This window comes from Hippopotamus amphibius, chromosome 3 (assembly GCF_030028045.1).
Source record: "Hippopotamus amphibius kiboko isolate mHipAmp2 chromosome 3, mHipAmp2.hap2, whole genome shotgun sequence".
In the NCBI taxonomy this organism is placed as follows: domain Eukaryota; kingdom Metazoa; phylum Chordata; class Mammalia; order Artiodactyla; family Hippopotamidae; genus Hippopotamus; species Hippopotamus amphibius.
In genome coordinates this window covers 10,700,537-10,723,749 of record NC_080188.1, presented here as the reverse complement: position 1 = coordinate 10,723,749, position 23,213 = coordinate 10,700,537, and the positions used below count along the sequence as shown (strand labels likewise).

Sequence of the window (23,213 nt, the reverse complement as noted above, 5' to 3'; positions counted from 1 at the left end):
TACAGATCTTTTGCCTCCTTAGGCAGGTTTATTCCTAGGTATTTGATTCTTTTGGTTGCAATGGTGAATGGGAGAGTTTCCTTAATTTCTCTTTCTGCTCTTCCGTTGTTCGTGTATAGGAATGCAAGAGATTTCTGTGCATTAATTTTGTATCCTGCTACTTTACTAAACTCATCAATTAGTGCTAGCAGTTTTCTGGTAGAGTCTTTAGGGTTTTTTATATATAATATCATGTCATCTGCAAAAAGTGACAATTTTAATTCTTCTTTTCCAATTTGGATTCCTTTGATTTCTTTTTCTTCTCTGATTGGATGGCTAAAACTTCCAAAACTATGTTGAATAATAATGGTGAGAGTGGACACACTTGTCTTGTTCCTGTTCTTAGAGGGAATTCTTCCAGTTTTTCCCCATTGAGAACGATGTTGGCTTTTGGTTTTTCATATATGCCTTTTATTATGTTGAGGTAATTTCCTTCTATGCCCATTTTCTGGAGAGCTTTTATCATAAATGGATGTTGAACTTTGTCAAAAGCTTTTTCTGCATCTATTGAAATGATCATATGGTTTTTATCCTTCAATTTGTTGATATGATGTATCACGTTGATTGATTTGCGTATATTGAAGAATCCTTGCATCCCAGGGATAAACCCCACTTGATCATGGTGTATGATTTTTTTTAATGTGCTGTTGGAGTCTGTTAGCTAGTATTTTGTTGAGGATTTTTGCATCTATATTCATCAGTGATATTGGTCTGTGGTTTTCTTTTTTTGTGACATCTTTGCCTGGTTTTGGTATCAGGGTGATGGTAGCCTCGTAGAATGAGTTTGGGAGTGTTCCGCCTTCTGCAATATTTTGGAAGAGTTTGAGAAGGATAGGTGTTAACTCTTCTCAAAATGTTTGATAGAATTCGCCCGTGAACCCATCTGGTCCTGGGCTTTTGTGTGTTGGGAGATTTTTAATCACTGCCTCAATTTCCGTACTTGTGATTGGTCTGTTCATGGTTTCTATTTCTTCCTGGTTCAGTCTTGGAAGATTGTATTTTTCTAAGAATGTATCCATTTCTTCCAGGTTATCCAATTGATTGGCATAGAGTTGCTTGTAGTAGTCTCTCATGATGTTTTGTATTTCTGAGGTGTCTGTTGTTACTTCTCCTTTTTCATTTCTAATTCTGTTGATTTGCATCTTCTCCCTTTTTTTCTTGATGAGTCTGGCTAATGGTTTATCAATTTTGTTAATCTTCTCAAAGAACCAGCTTTTAGTTTTATTTATTTTTCTTATGGTTTCTTTCCTTTCTTTTTCTTTTATTTCTGCTGTGATCTTTATGATTTCTTTCCTTCTGCTCACTTTGGGGTTTCTTTGTTCTTCTTTCTCTAGTTGTTTGAGGTGTAAGGTTAGGTTGTTTATTCGATCATTTTCTTGTTTCTTAAGGTAGGACTGTATTGCTATAAACTTCCCTCTTAGAACTGCTTTTGCTGCAGCCCATAGGTTTTGGGTTGTTGTGTTTTCATTGTCATTTGTTTCTAGATATTTTTTGATTTCCTCTTTGATTTCTGTAGTGATTCCTTGGTTGTTTAGGAGTGAATTGTTTAGCCTCCATGTGTTTGTATTTTTTGCAGTTTTTTTCCTGTAATTGATATCTAGTCTCATGGCATTGTGGTCTGAGAAGATGCTTGATATGATTTCAATTTTCTTGAATTTGCTGAGGTTTGATTTGTGACCCAAGATGTGATCTATCCTGGAAAATGTTCCATGTGCACTTGAGAAGAAAGTGTAGTCTGTCGTTTTTGGATGGAATGTCCTATAAATATCAATTAAGTCAAGATGGTCTAATGTGTCATTTAAAGCTTGTGTGTCTTTATTTATTTTCTGTTTGGATGATCTGTCCATGGATGTAAGTGGGGTGTTCAAGTCTCCCACTATTATTGTGTTACTGTCGATGTCCCCTTTTACAGCTGTTAGCATTTGCCTTATGTATTGAGGTGCTCCTATATTGGGGGCATAGATATTTACCATTGTGATGTGTTCTTCTTGAATGGATCCCTTGATCATTATGTAGTGTCCTTCCTTGTCTCTTGTAATAGTCTTTACTTTCAAGTCTAATTTGTCTGATATGAGTATTGCTACTCCAGCTTTCTTTTGCCTTCCATTTGCATGGAATATCTTTTTCCATCCCTTTACTTTCAGTCTATATGTATCCCTTGGTCTGAAGTGGGTTTCTTGTAGGCAGCATATAGAAGGGTCTTGTTTTTGTATCCATTGAACCAGTCTGTGTCTTTTGGTTGGAGCATTTAATCCATTTACATTTAAAGTGATTATTGACATGTGTGTTCCAATTACCATTTTCTTAATTGTTTTGGGTTTGTATTTGTAGGTGTTTTCCTTTTCTTGTGTGTCCTACTTAGAGAAGTTCCTTTAGTACTTGTTGTAAGGCTGGTTTGGTGGTGCTGAATTCTCTTAACTTTTGCTTGTCTGGAAAGCTTTTGATTTCTCCCTCAAATCTGAATGAGATTCTTGCTAGGTAGAGTATTCTTGGCTGTAGGTTTCTCTCTTTCAGGACTTTCAGTATATCCTGCCATTCCCTTCTGGCCTGCAGAGTTTCTGTAGAAAAGTCAGCTGTTATCCTGATGGGTTTTCCCTTATATGTTGTTTGTTGCTTTTCTCTTGCTGCTTTTAACATTTTTTCTTTGTGTTTAATTGTCGTTTGTTTGATTAATATGTGTCTTGGTGTATTTCTCCTTGGGTTTATTCTGTATGGGACTCTCTGTGCTTCTTGGACTTGGTTAATTATTTCCTTTCCCATGTTGGGGAAGTTTTCCACTATAACCTCTTCAAATATTTTCTCAGACCCTTTCTTTTTTTCTTCTTCTTCTGGGATGCCTATAATTCGAATGTTGGTACGTTTAAGGTTATCACTGAGGTCTCTGAGACTGTCTTCTAATCTTTTTATTCTTTTTTCTTTTTCCTGCTCTGTGGCAGTTATTTCCCCCATTCTATCTTCCAACTCACTTGTTCGTTCTTCTGCCTCAGTCATTCTGCTGGTTAGAGCATCTAGAGTATTTTTAATTTCAGTTATTTTGTTATCCATTGCTGTTTGTTTTTCTGAGTTCTTATGAACTGTTTCTTGTACTTTCTCTATTTTGTTATCGAGATTTTGTATCATTTTTACTATCATGACTCTAAATTCTTTTTCAGGCATTTTTCCTATTTCCTCCTCATTTATTTGGTCTTGTGGGTTTTTTTCCTGCTCCTTTGCCTGCATGGTGTTTCTTTGTTTCCTCATGGTTGTCCAACCTTTTGGGGTTGCTTGTCCTGGCGATAGAGGTGTTTATAGAAGACTGTCCAAGCCTCAGACTAATGTCCAAGTATTGGATTAAACGAATATTAAGTCTAGGAAACACATACATGTATAAGACACACAATTACTGAATCCGTTAGGACATAAGGCTCTAGAAAGACCTGACAGAACCCCAGTGTGCTATCAGATATTCAAAGAGAAACCCAACAGAAATTGACAACTGAAACAGAACAATTCAGAGACAAAAGCAAAAGCAAACAAACAACAAATAACACCCTACACATACAAACATCAATCCAGGGAGATTTTGTAAGCTAGGATCAAATATAGAAAAGAGCTGGAGTACCACCAGAGAGAATGGAGATTCTCAGAATGTAATTAGACAACTCTACTAAGAACTAAGATAAAGACAAAAGCCTAATATTAATACCAAGGCAGTGCATCATCTGGAGAATAGAGCAAGGAGTCTGAGCAGACCGATAGTGTTGCTTATACGTATATTAAGATAAAATAAACTTAAAATGGCTGGAAGAAAGGGGAACAGAAGAGTGTAATGTGGTTGGAAATATGCAAATAAAAAGAAAGGAATAGAAATGTATAAAAGATAGGGATGAAAGGAAAGTATGAGAGATATTTTGTCTGTACTACCAAAAACTTAGCTAGATATAAAAGTATATAAAAAGGCAAAAAAAAAAAAGAATAAAAAATATCATTAAAAAACTATGTTATAAAACTTGTAGATCTCTTAGGGCTAAGATCGTATTTAATAAATCAAAAAAAAAAAAAAGAGAGAGAGAGAGAGAGAAAGAAAAAAAAAAAAATCCAGAACTGATCCCAGAATGGACCAGTTCAATAGGTATTGATACTAGTATTTCTGTTTCCTTAGCGTCTCAGCTGTAAGTGTCCTTCTCCTTGCCTTGGGTTTTTTTTGCTTTATTCTGTGACCAGCACAGGTTCCTTTATTGTTTGACGGTGTGTGGGGAGGGAGAGGGTACAATAGTGGCTCCTTCTCCCGGGAGAGAGTGAGCAGTGGCGCACTGTTGTTTCAGTCAGGCTTGGAGGTGCCTGTTGCAGAGGGCGCTGGTGGCTCAGGCGTACACAGAAAGTCTTAGAGTTGGGCCTCTCTTGGGGTTTTTTTCTTTTTGATGCTGTTGTTTTTTGTTTTTTTTTTCTCTCGGCAGCCTCCCTGCTGCTGGCTTTGCAAGGGGTTTTAATCTAGCCCTGCCCGAGTGCCTGAGGGTGCTTGTTATCCCTGAGCGCCTTAGGTGGCCCGCAGGGCTTCTCTCCACTGCCTGTTGCAGAGGCGCAGAAAGAGAGAGAGAGGCTACGCGCGCGGCTCCTCCCCCCCGCCCGGGAGCCTGCAGCCTCCAGCCGCCATCATGGCCGGGCAGCTCCCAGGGACGGGCACTCCTCTCTGCGGACCTCTTCCCTCCCGTCCTCTCGGTCCGTCACCCTATCGGCAACAATGTTTCTCCCCCTGAACCAGCTCTCCGGTTCCCATGCTCCCGCTCCTGGACCCTCCGTTCAGCCGCGGATCAATGTCTCGGTCCGGGAACACTGAGCTGCGCTGCGGACCCTCCGTATGTTTCTCACTCCCTCCCGTCTGCCACAGCTCCGCCGCTTCACCCTCTTTGAGCCCTCGTAGATGCCTCCCTCCTGGCTATGTCGGGCTCTCCGCAGCCTTTTCTGGTGTCCGAGGCCGTCTGCTGGTGTTCAGCTGGTTCTCTGTGGGAATGACTGCGTCCTTCCGTGCATTCCCAATGCATCTGTGGAGAGGGATGCACTCCACGTCTCTCTACTTCACCGCCATCTTTTCTCTCCCTTTATGCTCTTGATATGAAATGTCACCTTTGTTACATAATAAATTTCTGTAGAATTTGGAGTCTGCTTCTGATGTGTATAAACTATTTCAGTATTTTTCTTGTTTCCACTAATGCCACTAAACAATCTTAGATATTTTAGGTTTTTTTTTTTTTTTTTTTTTTAGTATAACTTGTCCCAAAAAGCAAATCTTCTCTCAATTCTCTTTTTACCTAGGTTTTCTTGGCCATATTCTTCTGCTTATTCATTTGACCATTTGCTTTATAAAATGAGTTCATCAAGCTTCTAATCACACTAGGATTTTTATTTCAAATAAAAAAGGAGTTTTAAAAAATTAATTTTGTGATAAAGACTGTTTATAAAAGTAAATCATAGTATATCTCTACATTTTTTAGTTTCCTTTAAAAAATTGTATAGGTTTATATATAAAATTTCCTTACCTTTATTTCCCAAATGAAGTGACCCTGTATCTTTTTGGAATGATTATTTTTCATAGTTTTGAAGCTCCAAAAAATAGAATTCAGAGTTCTGCCTCTTGCTGCTGAATGAATCCTGGGCTGTATATTTTCTCTCCCAATTTCTTAGAAGAAAGAGTCCTTAATACAATTTAAGTTCAACAATTAAAATGGATTTATGTGTATTTTGAACCTAGAAGTAATGATGTAATTGTATCTTAAATGCCAAAGATAATTTTCAGTGTCTTAATAGGAATTAAGAATCCAGCGTGAAATAATAGTAGTAACTGTAGTAGTGTCTTTAACAGACACATTCTGTGGAGAGATACTACCTTGTCTTACCTCCTTGGTTAAATATTTTCTGAGTGTTATCCTTCAACTATCATAGATTTCAGAACCAGGCAAGAGTAAGAAAGCCTTGTGTTGTAAGGGCTGGTCAGATTATTACAGCCTAGTAGAGAAGGTTTGCCTAACAAAGAAATTTCAGGATGTTACTAATTGATATTGACACAATTTGAGATAATTTGTGACAATTAGTTCTTCTGAGATAGAACTGGAGCAAAAAAAGTATTTGGATAGTTTAAGTTTAATAATATGATTGATTTTACTTGAGATTGAGGTTTCCACATGCCAATAGTTGGATTTAGTTTCAACTTTTACTCAGATGTTGATTGAGAACTGCACTTTGTATAGGACCATGATAAATGAATTTGAGGTGAAAGGAATATTTTCATATAATATAGAAGACAAAATTAAAAGTCTGCAAGACATAGGAATGCTGTTGTAAACACCTTTACTTATATAGACAAAATTCCATTCCTTTGTGTATTTCTAAGTTTTATATGGTATAATTTTCCTGTGCTTGAAGAAACTTTTTTAATATTTCTTGTAGTGTAGGTTTTCCAGTGATGAGTTATTTCTGGTTTTGCCTATGTAATAGTTTTAATTTCATCTTTGTTTTTGAAAATTTTTTCACTGCTTAAGAAATCTTGATTGGTAATTTGTTGTTGTTTTTCTTTCAATGGGTTATAGATGTTGCCCCATTGTGCTCTGGCTTGAGTTGTTTCCAAAGAGAAATACCTTGCCATGTTTATCTTTATTTCATTATACATAACATGCCTTTTTTCTAGATGCTTTTAAGGTATCTTTTTTATTATTACTATTTTGAAAAATGTACTTAATTCGCATATTTGTGCAGTTTTATTAATGTTTCTTGTGATTGGAAATTTTAGAGCTTTTGGATCTGTAGGTTTATGGTTTACATCAAATTTGCAAAAAAAAATTCAGCCATCTTTTTTCCAAATTTTTTGTCCCCACCTTTCCTAAGGAATCCAATTATACATACATTTGACTGCTTATAGTTGTGCCACAGTTCACTGAAGCAATCTTCTTTCTTTGCAAGTTATTTCTATCCATTTTTCATTTCAGAGAGTTTCTGTTGTTATGCCTTCAAGCCTAATTCAAATCTACTATTTTTTTTTCCGAAATGTCTAGTGTGTTGTTAATCTCTTGCAGTATTTTTTCATCATTGACATTTAGTTTTCATTTATAGAATTTTGATTTGGTCTCTTTAAACATGTTTTAATGTCTCCATTTAACATATTTAATTCTTTCTTTAGCTTCTACAACATATGGATTACAGTTGTAATAACTGTTCAGTGTTCTTGTGTACTAATTCTATTATCTGTGTCATTTATGGGCCATTTGTATTGAATTTTTTTTCTTGTTCATTGTGAATTTAACTTCCTGACTTTTCATGCCTTGTAATCCTTATACAATGTCAAATGTGAGAATTTTACCTCATTTAGAGCTGCATATTTTTATGTTTCTTTATTAAATACTGTGAAGTTTTGTTACAGGACACAGTTATGTTATTTAGAAACAGTTTGATTTTGGGGGGTTTTTGTTTAAAGCAATTTTAGGTGAGTCCACAGTAAATTTTAGTTGAAAGTTAATTTCTCCCCACCATAGAGGCAAGAATCTAGTCTAATGAATGTTTGTGAACTATAATTTTTTGCCTCGGGCTAATGGGAACATATTATTTTTTTTCCCTCTGCTCCTGTATGAACTGGGGGCACTACTCCCTCTAATCTTTCCAGTTGGTTATTTTTTGGGTCATCAATAATATCTTTACATACACACTGACTGGTATTCAGATGAATATTTGAGAGGAATATTGTGAAGATCTCCAAAGTTCTCTCTGTGGGCAGCACTCTTTCCACTTTGTTCTGTGAACTCGAGCCATCTTGGGTTCTCTGGATTCCCAAGCCCATATTTTAAATTCAAAGAGACTTCCATACTCTGCCTGAGTTTTCCTTCTCTTCACTATGGCCTGAAAACTTTACCTAGGCTGAGGGCTGGGAAAATCATAAGGATCACCTTTTCTTCCTCTTATTTTCTCAGAGATCACTGTTCCTCATTTCTTGATGGCTAATAACTGAAAATACACTTTTTCAGGCCTTTTAGTCCAGGTTTTAATTGGTTTCAGTCAAGAGGGTAAAACTGGTCCTTGTTACTCCATCTTGGTTCAAAGCAGTGGTGATGCTGGCTTATTATCTGTGCTAGTTCTACTCACTACTGATATCCTAGGAGAATTCATAAGATACTTTCTTTTTCAACATCTGGAGAATACCCATAGATCACCAATATCTTTCCAAAATTACAAACCAATCTTTGATTTTCTGCTGTTAAAAAACCCTACCAACAGTACACTTGAACCGGATTTTATCATCTCACAAATGCTTATTTTTAATTTTTCAGGAATGTTGCAAACCAGTTATTAAAGACAGCTGTTATTTAAAAATGCATAACATAATTTATAATTAAGCATTATATTAAAAACAAAAGTGATAAATATTCAACACACCACTTATTACATTTTGCTATAATCTATGGCCTTGAGGTTAACTCTGTTTATCTTTATGATGGAAATGCCTGATAATAGCCTGATAATGTGCAGTTGTTCCCAACTTTGTATCCAATGACATCATTGGATGACTTAAAACCAGTCATGATGTGAGTATTTACACCCTAGAAATCAGGAAACACTAATATAGGCTTTGACTTGTTTATTTTTAATTGTCTAGACTTCAGAAAGTGACAGAGAAAATATCAATAATGCAAATTAAACTTAAAAGTATGTCATATTGGTAGGCAATACATAATAAATAATACTTCCCCAATTTTTAAGGAATATTCTTCCAGCACTTGAAAAGTGTGATGTTGGTTTTTGCTTATATTTATGCTTAATCCTGTTAAAGAAGGGGCCTCCAATTCATAGTGTATGACGCCTATTTTGATTTATTTATCAAGTTAGAATTCTTTAGTTGTTTCATAGTTTACTTTGACTTTTAAGAAATTATAATATACATTTAAGCATATATCTATGCTCCCAATGTTTTTACTGTATGGCCACTTTTATTTCATTTTCAAATTCCATTTTGTAATATATAAAGTATGCTCTAGAGAATTAGGCTTAAAACATACAGATAATATACCCCTAATTTTTTTTTTTTTTTTGTATAAAGTTCTTTTCAAGTGAATATTTACTGGGATGTTAAAATTCACAATAACTAAACACTTCTGACATGCATTTTCCTCTTTAATAATCTGGTAAGCGTCCGCATAGTTCATTTTGTAATTTAATAGAATAGGGTTTATTTCCAACTCCTGAAGGAATTTAGAAAGATGAATTGCTTATTTTGCATTTCTTTGAAAGTCCAATAAATGTGGTGTTTTAGGTGTTGCAGGATAAAAGAATGTAATTCTTGAGACTGATTGTCCTTTGGGATATGATTTTTCTTTAGTTTTACTCAGAACTAATATGTGATTTAATTGCCATGTATTTCCTAATGAGAAATCCATACTTTAGACCTTTTTGTAATAAAAGGTATTCATTAATTTACTAAATATGTAGATCAGGTATCATGTGCAAAATTTTGCTCAGCATTAGGGATATACACCTGACAGAGACAGTCTCTTTCCAGGTTTGGATACTCCACTGCAAAGAAATAATTAAGAGCAATTAAATATGACTAGAATTTTATTAGGACAAGAATAGTTGCAATAGGCACATAGAAAAGGGAGTCTCAATGTTTATGTGAGAGAGTTATAAGAGAATTCACATGTATTTGACGTTTTCTTCATCAATGGTGTCCAATAAGTGTAGTTAGTGAAATCTCAGAATTCTTATCTGTGAGAACACAGGTGGAAAAAAATCAGAATGCATATGTAATTTTTCTTAAATTAAACTGTATCATGGCTTACTGCCTGCCTCTCACCAACCACCGAGCTCAAAGGATTCATTGCACAGAGAACTGTTTTCTGGAGAGAGAATACAGTTGGTAAAAGAAATTGGACAAAAAATGTTCAGGTGAATAAGCAAGAAACAGGATTTTCACTCAGTTCACTGCTATAGATTGGGGAAGTGAGTAGAACAATGGCAATGTCTAATACATCTTAAGAAGCTACATTTAAGGACTTCCCTGGTGGTGCAGTGGTTAAGAATCCACCTGCCAATGCAGGGGAAATGGGTTTGATCACTGCTCCAGGAAGATCCCACACACCATGGAGCAACTAAGCCCGTGTGCCACAACTGTTGAGCCCATGCACCACAACTACTGAAGCCCATGCACCTAGAGCCTGTGCTCCACAACAAGAGAAGTCACCACAATGAGGAGCCCGTGCACCACAACAAAGAGTAGCCCCCGCTCTCCTCAGCTGGAGAAAGCCCGTGTGCAGCAATGAAGACCCAAAGCAGCCAATAAATAAATAAATAAATAAATAAATAAATAAATAAATAAATAAATAAATTTTGTAAAACAAGGAAGCTGCATTTAAGAGTTCAATCGATGGTGAAACAAAAACCACATCCTCTAAGATTCCTAGAAATAACAGAGAGACTATATGCAGTAAGAAAAGCATATTAAGAAAAATGTTTATTTCAGGGGAGTTTCTCTCTTTAAAAAAAAAAATCCATCATATACAAGAGACTGAAAGTTGGGAGACTACCATCTGACACAAATTTTAGAATCCCAAACTCTTCAGATTTCATAAATATTTCATATATAACACATGATCCTGACAGTAGTGGAAAGTAATGTAAAGGATAATGCTAACCAGCTCATCTAATATGATGTCAGTGTGGAAAATAACGATTGAATTTGTATACTAACTCTCTGTAAAAGCTTTTGCTGAGTAAAGGATATAACAAAAGTGATGTTGGGATGGGTGTGTTCTTTTTTTTTTTTTTTTTCTCTCAACATTTTATTTTTTTAGTTTCTGAAATACAAATCAAAATACATTTTTGTTACACATCACGGTAACAAGCTTGACATTCTTTTCAATACAGGATGACAATATAGGTATTTCAAAACTTCCTTTTTGAAAACAATACATTTTATTTTGGAGGGAAATAGCTCATTAAAAACATACATTGGTACACAAGCTATTATTTTTCAAGATTTTAGTGTTTATGAATGCCAAACTTGGAGAGCTTGCCCCCCAAATTGAAAATATGGTCCTCACAATATATAAGTATTCCTCCTATAACAAAAACAAATTAAACCACACTGTTGGAAAAAACAGAAATATTTGGCATAGGTCTCTGAGTGAGCTTGAAAAACGAGTTATGATGTGTTTCAACTGCATGGAGGAACCTTCTAGAATCCACCTAGAAACATTTGGCAAAACAACTGGCCTGGTACTATTTGGGTGGTTCTGCCTCAGAGGCGGATAGGAGGGTGCACAGCAGGGTGCTGAAGACTCACAACAGCCACAGAATCACTTACTCAAAGTTAATCAAGATTCAATACAGAACAATATACAATAGTAGAACAATCTCAACAGTTATTCAACGCCTGGAAAGTAAGGTGTAAGCTAAGAAATACCTCAGCAGAAACAGCAGTCAACATGTTTATAAGACTAGGAAGATGAAAAAACTTCCTCATTCATAGATGATGTCTTGTGCACAAGTACATTAGTTTCCAGGACATTAGGGGACAACCACAAAACATACGAAGTAACAATAAATCCAAGCTGCTTAACTTTCCACCATTCTCTTGAGTATTAAAGCCAGACCACCTTTGGCCACTTGCAGGGGTGTCTTTTCTTCTTTATTCTCAATGTAAATACTTGCTCCTTGGGACACCAGCAGTTTTGCTTCTTCCACTCGCTCCTCGTCACAGGCTAAGTGTAGAGGAGTGTTACCCTCAGTGTCTTGGATGTTTGTGGAAGCTTTGTAGTACAGAAGGATATGAATCATCTTCAAGTTACCCTTGGCTGCTGCCCGGTGCATTGCTGTAGCCTCATAATGGTCCTTAGCATCTGGATTAGCCCCGCCTTCCAGTAACATGACATCAGTCTCATGTCTGTTCTTGGAAGCTGCATAATGTAGGGGAGTACAGCCATTTTGATTGACAGCATTCACTTGAGCACCTTTTCCCAGAAGGGCTTTTACAATCTCATCCCAGCCAGCAGAAGCAGCAATATGAAGAGGAGACCAACCTGCATCATCTCTGTCATTCACTGGCACTCCAAGTTACAGCAAGAATTCAACAATTTCTGTATGTCTGGTGGAGCACGCCCAATGCAGCGCAGTTCTGCTGTCCTGGTCAGTCCTAGTGGCCAGGGATTTATTGGCCAGAATCCTCTCCTTCAACTCCTCCAGCTTCCCGCTGTAGGCCAGGTTGCAGACCATTAGGTTAGACACAAACCCCTCCATTTCGCTTTCCCAGGACCTGGGTGAAGCCTGATGGGAAGGTATAATTTTGGACTTGGACAAAATTGGATTGAATTCTAACTCTGCCACTTCTAAGTGTAGGACTTAAAGCACATGCATTCTCATCTATTGTGTAAAAGTGATACAGTAACTAGTATTCACAACCGTTTTGAGGATTAAAATAAACAGAATCATATATAAAAATTAGTACATGAACAATTAACTAGCATAAGAACATAACAAGAGCTAACTAAACAGAAGCTCTCATTTTATCTCTCGTATTATTTCTTGATCTCAGAATATTAATTTTACATTATAACACTCCTGTATATTGTTTGTGATGAATTTTTCATTCCTCACCAGATTTCACCTGAGGAATAAAACAATTGAATATTTAATATAAAGTCTATATATAGTTGATAATTTGATTTTTTAAAAATATTTACACCTAAATTAGGACCAAAACACACTATTATTTTCCTCATGCCTTTCTGATAACCACACTAGTTCATATAATAACACTTACATGCCTCTAGTATTTTAACTGTAGAAATAAGAGTATTTGTTAAATATCATAACCATTAGCTCATGCATTTTATGCACACATTATTTGATAATATTGTGTGGAGGTCCTACTCTTTACCAGACACTATGATGAGTGATTAGGGATTGAAAATAATTGAGACACAATCTGTGACCTCTAGTTGCTGACATGGTACCAGAGATCTTTACACACAGTATTGATAGAGCATTATAAGGGTTATAATAAATATAAAGTATAGTGGTGACATTAAAAAAAAAAAGAGTTGATGACTAAAGAGTAGATAGGTAAGAAAATACACCCAAGAAAAAAGATACTAGAATTTTATTTTCTATGATTGGATGGAATTAAGTTTAGAAACTTGTCTGTATCCCAACAAGAAAAGGATACCGCAATACCAAGACCTGCATCTAAGGTGTCCCTAAGGTAAAATTTAAAGGTTTTGAAATCACAATAAAAAACAGTGTGCCTTTTCAAAAAATTACTGCTCATGTTTTTAACCTCTCTCAGCATTAAACTTGGCAAACTTTTGCACATATTCAGCAAAATATTTTATCAGTACTGATTTAATTCACTCACTACTGATTCTGTCGTTACTAATTCAATATTATTTTATTTCTTGCATTGGTCTGTTTATCTACTGGTTGTTTATATCCCTTTTATTTTTCCTGAAATTTTCCTCCTTTTACTCTGTTCTCTTCCTTTTATAGCTTTTGTTTTATTACATTTGTTTTCAATAGAATGTAGAGTTTTCTTCACTGTCAAGGAATAATCTGGCAGATCATTTGATTTTCTTTTCTGTCATGTGGCACATATGGAAATTGGGCAAGTGAAAAAAGAAAAGAAAAACACAAGTTCTGGAGAAGTTCCAAAGGATATAATTGCATTTTTTTTTATTATTTATACTCCCTTGAGCGATTCAGTGGAGTGCAAAGCACCAACCTCTACCGCATCTAAAATTATTTTTCTTTTTGAACCTTAAAATGATCTCTTGTGTACCTGTGGATTCTTTATTTTTCCAGGTGGATTGTGGTTTTATATACTTATAGCTTTTTTTGTAATTTGATCTTATGCATGATATAAAACTGGCTTTTTCTTACTAAATCTTTTTACCTATAAGCAATACTATAAACCATTGTTTTTTGATTTTCTAAACAGGTAGGTCATAACAAATACTATGTTTTTTATAGTTTGGCAAAATTATGAAATGCTTGGTTCTGTCATTTTTTTTCATTATAGTTCAAAATCATTTTTAGCCTCCGCATTGAACAAAACCAGAAAATGGGTGAATCTAATCGTTCTTTCCTACCGTCTCTGTTTATTGTTACTGTTAATTATTATTGTGAACAGAATAGTGTCCCACCTCCCAACAAGATGTCTACATGCTGATGTGATTAAGTGTCTTGACTTGAGAAGATTACTCAGGTGGGATCAAAGTAATCACAAGGGTCTTTATAAATGTAATCAAGGTTAAAGGCAACTAAAATTCCACCTCTGGACAGCAGGTATATCCCCTGTCCAAGAGTTATAGACTGCTCTTCCTGACAGACTACTCTAAGGATTTTGGACTTGCCTTAGTCCCCACTATTGTGTAAATTAATAATGTGCTATTCATTTCTTAATATATATTTTTTATTGGTTCTTTTTCTCTAGTTGAACTCTGATGACCGCAGTTCCTAATATGATTACTGTGGAATTATTTGCTATTTGCAAACCCTCTAATGAGATCAACATATTCCAGAATTGAGCATTTTAACCTAAATAAGCAGATAGACTAGAAAATGGTAAATACGGTTTCTTTTAAAGGGTAGAATTGTTTCTTATTTAAGTGACCAAAGAAAGTGATAAACCTCTCTTCCAATACCCCAGAATGAGTTGATATGAAAGACAAGATATTATCCTCTCAAGGAAAGAGAGTTTTCTCTATCTACAGCATAAATTTGGAAATTTTATATTTTGCCAATGGAGCTTTCAAAGATATAAGAAGACAGCACGAGTACCACATCTCACTATTATCAATTTTCTTCCCTGAAATAGATAAGGACATTTTGATATTTGCATTCTCAACCTCGATGTCCTTTGCAATGTTGTTGAAAGTGCTCTAAATACTTACTCCTGGAATTTGGGGACATTAAGGCCTGCCTAATTTATTATTAAATCCAAGTTTCACCTACTGCCCAATGCATGCACACTGAGCTAAAGAGAAGGTGTAATTTGTTTCCTATTTTGCAGTTACCATAGGATTTTAAGATATTTTCAAAAGTATTTTGTTTTTCCTTTACCAAAATATCAAAATTTACTTTTAGATATAGCTCATAGGTCAAGAAAGCATTGTTTTAAGTGCTTTAGATATACCCATTCACTTAATGTTCACAAATAACATAACAGGAAAGTAATAATATTATTACCTTTTTATTAATGGGGAAACTGAGGCATTGAAAGGGTATTTGGCCAAGGCCACTCAACCAGGAAATGGATATACAGAATAGGATTTCAGATGCTGTAATCTTGAAAATTTATACCATGTTGTTTTAAAGGAAAGATTAAAACGCTTACTTAAGATCATAAAGCAACTATGCTAAGAGTTGCGATCTGAACCCAGGCTTCCTATATATTATTTTCCATGTCACACTTTGTCTTCTTTCTGAATTAAATTATGTGTACTAATGATTCAATATAACATACAATAATTATTTATTCATAATTTTTTCATTACCACAGTCATGTACTCTGCCAATATTAAATGAGATATCTCTTTGAGAATAGTGATAAGTTCAACCCTGAAGAAGATACTTTGTAACTGTTTGGTGAATGAAAAGATAAGTTAACTAATTAAGTCATGTTTTTAAAATCATAGTGGATAAAATCAATTTTCCCCACTAGTTGCTATTTTAATATTAATTCTTTATTACATTTAATATCACAAATATCCAAGTTAATGTTTTAAAATATATCCCCAATAATACTTAATAAAGAATTATCCAAATATCCAGAAAGTACATCACTCTCCCAAATTCAATGTAAATAAATTACATGATTACCACTGAGCCCTTAGGCTACAGGCAAATTGTCTCTTATAGCTTTCAAGTGTCTTTGAGGCAAAAATATTACAGAAAATTTACTTTGCAAAGTAACTATCACCTCTCAAATACATTAAATAATAATAAATAAAAATAAATTATTCTAAACAATATTATTATTAAAATAAACAATAAAAATTATTCTAAAATTCTGATTCCATATTCTTGTTTTTTTTAGCTCTTTATTGGAATATAATCGCTTTACACTGTTGTGCCAGTTTTTGCTGTATGACAGTGAGTCATCGGTATATGCCCTCCCTCTCGTGGTGATTCCATATTCTTAAGAAAATGTAAGCCAGAAAGTATAGTCTGCCCTATGCACATATAAATGTCAGTGAGACTTTAGTCTTATTTTTTTCACATTACATTCTTTACCAAGTAATGTTAGTATCTTGACATCAAAAGACACACCAAATGCCAGAAATATATTCTTATCTATTCTTAAACAAATCAACATTGTTTAAGTAAAATCTTAGCTGTGTGTTTAACGTGTGTGTGTGTGTGTGTGTGTGTGTGTGTGTATGTGTGCCATGTTCAAACCTTAGTAATTTCGTATACACATACCTGTGCCTAAAAGATTGGCATTTGCTTTTATTAAACCCTAGAATGGCATAAACAAATGCTCTGTTCCCTGTTAAGTCTTTAATAACTGGTTCTATCCTAAATTATACTCAGATATGACTTCAGCTAAAGAACAGGGTTTTCTTTTTAATCCCTGCTTTTTGGTTTTCATTATTTTGTCTTATTTTTTTATTTTTGTTTATGACCCTTATCAGTAGTGTAATAATAGCCATCAACCCAGACTTTTCTGATGACTGATGGCAATCTATTGATAAAATCTCTTTACAATTTTTATTGCATATTTTAAATAATGAATATGTGACCCACTATTTAATTTAATTAAATTTTTTAATTAATTTATTTATTTGGCTGCTTTGGGGCTTCGTTGCTGTGTGTGGGCTTTCTCTATTTGGGGCGAGCAGGGGGCTACTCTTCCTTGCAGTGCACAGGCTTCTCATTGCGGTGACTTCTCTTGTGGAGCACAGGCTCTAGATGCATGGGCTTCAGTAGTTGCAGCACACAGGCTCAGTAGTTGTGACTCACGGGCTCTAGAGCACAGGCTCAGTAGTTGTGGCATATGGGCTTAGTTGCTCTGAGACATGTGGGATCGTCCCCGACCAGGACTCGAATCTGTGTTCCCTGCACTGGCATGTGGATTCTTAACCATTGAGCCAACAGGGAAGTCCGTGGCCCGGTATTTTTAATGTCAGTTCTCCAACTTTGCAGTTACTATCAAATTGTAGCAAAACAAGCTATGGTTTCATCAGAGGAGTTCAAAGCCAGGTGCCACCTCACAATCAGAACACAATGGATGTTGCTGTATTAGACATTTTTGGTGCTCCACCAGATTCTTGTTTTCAGGTGGGTACACCCTTCTTTCAATGCTTATTGAGTGTTGACTACTAATGCTGGTAGTGGCTCCTTCTCAGGATCACCCTCCACAGACAGGAGCTACCTAGTCCGCTTGCTAGTGGGTTGAGTTGGCAAGAGCAAGCCTCTCACCTTCCACCCTACCCATCCAGATTCCTAATGCTTCTAGAGTACAGAGTCACCCTCGGGGCTTGCCTGTTTTCTCTGGGTTGGCACTGGGGGCTGTGGGAAGTGGAGGGAAACACCTGTCTCAAAGTCCTCACCCTTTATTGAGGTCTGGCACATGGGTCTGGTGGATGGTGGGAGGAGGCCCTAGCAGCAGAGTAGCCTCATCCCCTAATATGCCAAATATGGGCCAGTGACCTCTGTGGTGGGTTGTTCTCATCCACAACTGAAAAAACTATCTGTGTTAGAGGTGCTATTGCATTAAATAGCAAATATAAAACACCACAGCAGGTTGAGAGAACATAGAAAAAAGGTACACATTTTATAGCTTAGCACTTTTACACTGCTTTTGGGTTTTTGTACAAGTCCCCTCTCTTCCTAAAAAGAGACATCTAAACCTCTAGTTTTTTCCATATCTTGATAAGAAGTATAGATGTTATCAAATAACTGTCTATTCTCTTTTCCCCTTTCTTTCTATTATCTTCTCTTTCCTCTTCTTTCCTTTCTTGCTGATCTTTTATTCTCTTGTGGTTTGAAATATCATCTCTGTGTGGATGAGTACTGTGTTGGTCTTCCATGGCTGCTATAATACATTGCCCAAATTTAGTGTCTCAAAATAACACAAATTTATTAACTTACAATTCTGTAGTTTAGGAATCCAGAATGGGATCCAGTGGGCAAAAATCAAGCTACGGGCAGGCCTGCATTCTTTTCTGTGTTATTGCTCTCTGGGGAATCTGTTCCCTTGGCTTTTACAGCACCTAGAGACATCCTGCATTCCTTTGTTCGCAGCCACCGCTTTCGTATTCAAAGTCAGCAACAGTCAGCCCCAGTCCTTCCAACATTAGGTCACTCTGCACCCCTCTTCCACCTCCCTTTTTCCAGTTTATAGATCCTTGTGATTGCATCGGGCCCATCTTGATAATCCAGAATAATCGCCCTATTTCAAGGTAGGTGATTAGCAACATTAGTTATATCTTCTATGTTACTTGCCACTTTGCCAGGAAAAATACCTTATTAACACATCTTAGAATATAGACATCTTTGGGGGATGTGCTATTCTGCCCACCACAACTACAAAATCAAAATAAGTATTTGTAAGGTCTAGATAGAAATGTTAAAAGAAACCTCAAAATTTAACCTCCCAAACACATCTTCCTCTGGTGACACAAGAAATTGTCTTTTTGTTTACCTCTCCATAAATCAGTCAATGAAATCTACTGATATCACACACAAAATATTTCTCTAATTGCCATTCTTTTTTCACCATCACTACATTAGGTAGGTTAATACTAGTTGCAATAACAAATAAAGCTTAAATACTCAGTAGCTTAACAAAATTTGTTTACCTCTTAGTCATGCAATATTTTGATGAATGTGTTCAGTAGCCAGCATTTTACTTAGTGATTCAGAGACCCAGAATCCTACCAACTAATGGGTCAGTTACCTCAGAGAGCCATGGAGTCCTTTATTTCCAGCAGGCAGATAGCAAATGAAAGACATAGAAAACTTGTATGATTTTCACCATGTTGTCCAGGAATTGTATATCACTTTATTTCATATCCATTAGTTACACAGTCATGTCTAGGTTTAAGGCTATTAGAAATATAATTCCTGGCCTTATAGCTACTGCCAGGAAAACAAAACCAAAAAACTGGAAACACTGCAGTACCTCTGGGCCAAAGTCTAACTATTAGGCTACAAAATATTTTTGCATACCCTTCTTCCCATGCGCACAAGAGCCTTCATCCAAAGGACATGCCACTGTATCAGATCTGGATATACTCACTTCTGTATTATATCTAGATATAGATCCCATGGCCTGAAAATGTACCAATTAAAAATAATTTAGCTATAACACTTAAGATACAACGGTGAGTGACTGCAATAGAAACTCCTCTTTGGAGAAGGAAAGACTAGGAGGCACATAAGGGTCTCTAGTTTACACCAAGGATTCAATCAAACCAGCCAAGCATTGTGAGGTCCCTTGTCAAGAATCATGAAATATCTGAAATGTTATCCTACTTGCAAGCTACTAACTTGACCAGATTTGTGTATGCTGGTAGACTAAACAAGATTTCTAGGCCACAGACGAAACAGTTTCATATTCCCAGAAATATCCAGGGTATCAATGTTTTCTTGTACTTGTTCTCTGAGCCCAGGTTCTCACAGGGAAACATGAAAACCCTGTGTATCACTTTCACAAAAAATAAGTTGCGTTATAGTAGAAGAAACATGAGCTGAGGGAGTCTGAATTTTTTGTAATGGACAGGAAATGAACTTGTTCTTAACTCTACCTTTTGAGGCTGTTTGATATAGTAATGTTTGGTATATACAGTTTGCCATACAAACAGCATTAAAAAGATAGTATGGAACAAAAGGGCAATTACTGTCTCACAAAATGTGCGAAAACATGAGACCCGTAGAGAATTGTATCTCAAAATACCTTCATCCTAACCATGAGTAAATATATTGATTAGGTACTTATTCTGCTTTCTGGAATAAATTGTCTTGTCAAGTATTCTTTGTGATTCTTTGTGTGATTATTCCATAATTATTACTACTTTTAATAACATTTTTATTTTAGAATAATTTTGACTTATAGAAAACTTTTGAAGATAGTACAGAGAGTTCCTACACACCGTGAGTTTTGGCTATTATTACCATCTTGCATTATTATGGAATTATTGTCGCAACCAGTGAATACATTGTTACATTTTTATGAAATATGAATAAATATGGCACTTATTTAATTAGCTTTCACCTAAATCTTTTTTTCTGTTCCAAGATTCCATTCAAATACCACATCACATTTAGTTGTCATATTGCCTTATGTCTCCTATTTGTCATACTTTCTCAAGATTTTTTTGTTTTTGATGATATTGACAGCTCTGAGTAGTATTGGTTCTCAACTGCCATTTGTCTGATCATCTTCTCATGATTATGCTTGGGTTGTGGGTTTTTAGGAGGAAGACCATTAAGATAAAGTACCATTCATTGCATCATATTAAGGGCACATATTGCCAACCTTATAACAGTTGATATTAGTCCCTTAGCTGAGACAGTGTTTGGCAGTTTTCTCCACCTTAAAGTTATTCATTTTCCTTCCTTTCCCTAGTGTATTCTTTGGAAGTAATTGCCAGGCGCAGCCCATATTTAAGAGGTGAGGAATTTTGCCTCATCTCTGAAGGTAGAGTATACATGGAAGTTATTTTAAAATTCTTCTTTATGGGAGATGTTTCTTTTCCCTTATTTATTTAATCATTTATTTATATTAACATGGGCTCATGCATATTTATTTTTTACTTTGAGTTACAATATAATCCTTTTTTATTTGCTTTGTTGCTCTAATTATTTGTCCATTGGGACTTAATCCACTGGGAAATCTTTCAGTTGGCTTCTCTGTTCCTTGGATAAACTTCCTGTGTGTGTGAATGTGTGTGTATTGGATCTAAGAAGATGCTTCGGGCTTATCTTTGATCTATTCTGCTCAAGGCCTAGAGTCAGTCATTTCTCCAAGGATAATGGAATGGAATGTTTTTAGCATACTGTTTGAATAAATGATAATGCCTAAGAAATAAATAATTTTAAAACCCTAAAAAATGAAACATATTTAGGTTTTTGTATGTGATTAGCAGCTTTAATTGACAGCATAAAGCTGGTTGTAATTACTAAAATTCCAAATCTGAGAACCTCAAAAACATACTTCACTCCCTTTCAGATTTTCAGGGGCTTCTTTCTCATGGTAATTTAGGAAACTGAGCTCTTTCCATCTTTAATTTTTGGCATTTCTAGGACTTCAGTTTCTTTTGGTTTAACTTAGTAGACGGACAAAAATTAGCAAAGGTAAATTTGCTTCTTATCACTTGTCCTAACAATTGCAAGTGCTATTTGCCTTACAATCCTTTGACTATCTTCAAGTGTTTAGCTACCCCCTGCGGCAGTGGGGATTAAAAATTGCACTCCTCAGGGAAGCTGAGATGAAGTGAGAGAGTAGCACAGACATAGATATACTACCAATTGTAAAATAGATAGCCAGTGGGAAGTTGTTGTATAACAAAGGGAGTTCAACTCGAGGATGGAAGATGCCTTAGGGGACTGGGACGGGGAGGGTGGGGGGGAGTTGAGGGAGGGAGGGAGGGAATTCGGGAATATGTGTATAAAAACAGATGATTGAACTTGGTGTACCCCCCAAAAATAATAAATTAAAATAAATAAATAAATAAAAATAAAAAAAAATAAAGGGGGGGGTGGGCAAAGTCTAGGAGAGGTTAAGTCACTCCCCATGTCACAGAGTAAAAGCTATAAAAAAAAAATTACACTCCTGGCTGGGTGCTGCTTCTTAGCAAAAACTTGAAGCTATGGAAGGTGAAGACAAATATTGTATGGATAGCATATCTTTATTTCCAAGTGCCCTTTTAGTTTAAGTCTTTAGTGTTTCTGTTTCCCAGGCCATTACATTAGACTATCCCTAACCCACACACCGATCTCAGAGTCATTTTGTTAACTCTTAAATACTTCTAGTAAATTTGTGCTCCAAGTCATCCTACACATAGTTGTCAAAGTAGCAACCCTAAATCAAAGAAATTGTCATCAAATTTCCTTACTCAGAAACTCTTGACAACACTTATTACAAACAATACTATTTTAAAATTTGATCTGATTATTCGGATCTCTGCATGAGCTATGTATTCCAAACTTCTCTCACACTGTTTCTCAATATATGTTAAAGGATGCAGCCGATCTGCCTTGCTCATCATTCCTAGAACACACCATGTGGTTTCCCTCCTCCATATTTTAATACCCTCTCCCAGCCCTTCTCATTGTGTTGCATTTTTATTTGCCTTTAAAACTTGACTTAAATGCCACCTTCTTCAAGATGATGGAAGTGAATTTTCTTTCTTTGAATTGTGATAGAATTTTGTAGTTTTTGAAACCACTTTCCAAAAATTTTATTTGTGTTACAGGGTTATTAGGACAACTACACTATATGGACCTGAAGAACAGATTTTATTAAATAACCATGGACAAATGATTTTAAATTAAAAAAAAAAACTTACACTGTATAATCTACATAGACAAAATGTCCTTTCATGTTAAAGTAAAACCAGTTACTGAGTCTACTTTAAACCTTTAAAATATAATCATTAATATTTTCTCATATGATTTTGAAAATCTTGTATCAACATTAAACTATTGGTGAAGGCAAATTAAAAAAGCAGGCAACTAAAATATTTAAAAGTCAATTATAATAAATATAGATTCAGATATTAGAGTTTTGGAATTTAAACATGTATATTTCTATGCATTACATAAAGATATAAAATATTAATACACAAATGCATTCAAAAATATCCACTTATTCAATAAAAATAAATAGGGAAAGCATACACTTTTAAACATTTATTTTTGCTACATTATTGTAGTGTCCTTTTAAACCCAACCCTACTTTTCTTAATACTGTATCAAATATCTTTTGATACAGCAAGACATATAGAGGAAAAAACAGCCATTATTTTTATTTCTACAACTTGAGACATTAGAAGTTTAAGTTAGTACTTTCTAATCTGATAACGATTCAGAAAAAGAAAGAGATATTAGAAAGGTCAACAGTTAAATATCTAATCATAAAGTATTTATAAAATACATTCACTGAGAATATAATTGGAAAAGTAAAATAGGAAAGAGAGCTAAACTTACTCTGCTTT

General features: G+C 35.4%; 1 protein-coding gene across 1 annotated transcript; it reads right to left on the bottom strand.

Annotated features, from left to right (window-relative positions):
* Positions 1–11,432: 11,432 nt before the first annotated feature.
* LOC130849501 (26S proteasome non-ATPase regulatory subunit 10-like) lies at positions 11,433–12,291 on the bottom strand. The gene is given in 1 exon segment (XM_057728437.1): positions 11,433–12,291. A coding segment is annotated over 1 exon segment (681 nt). The 3' UTR covers positions 11,433–11,610.
* Positions 12,292–23,213: the final 10,922 nt, after the last annotated feature.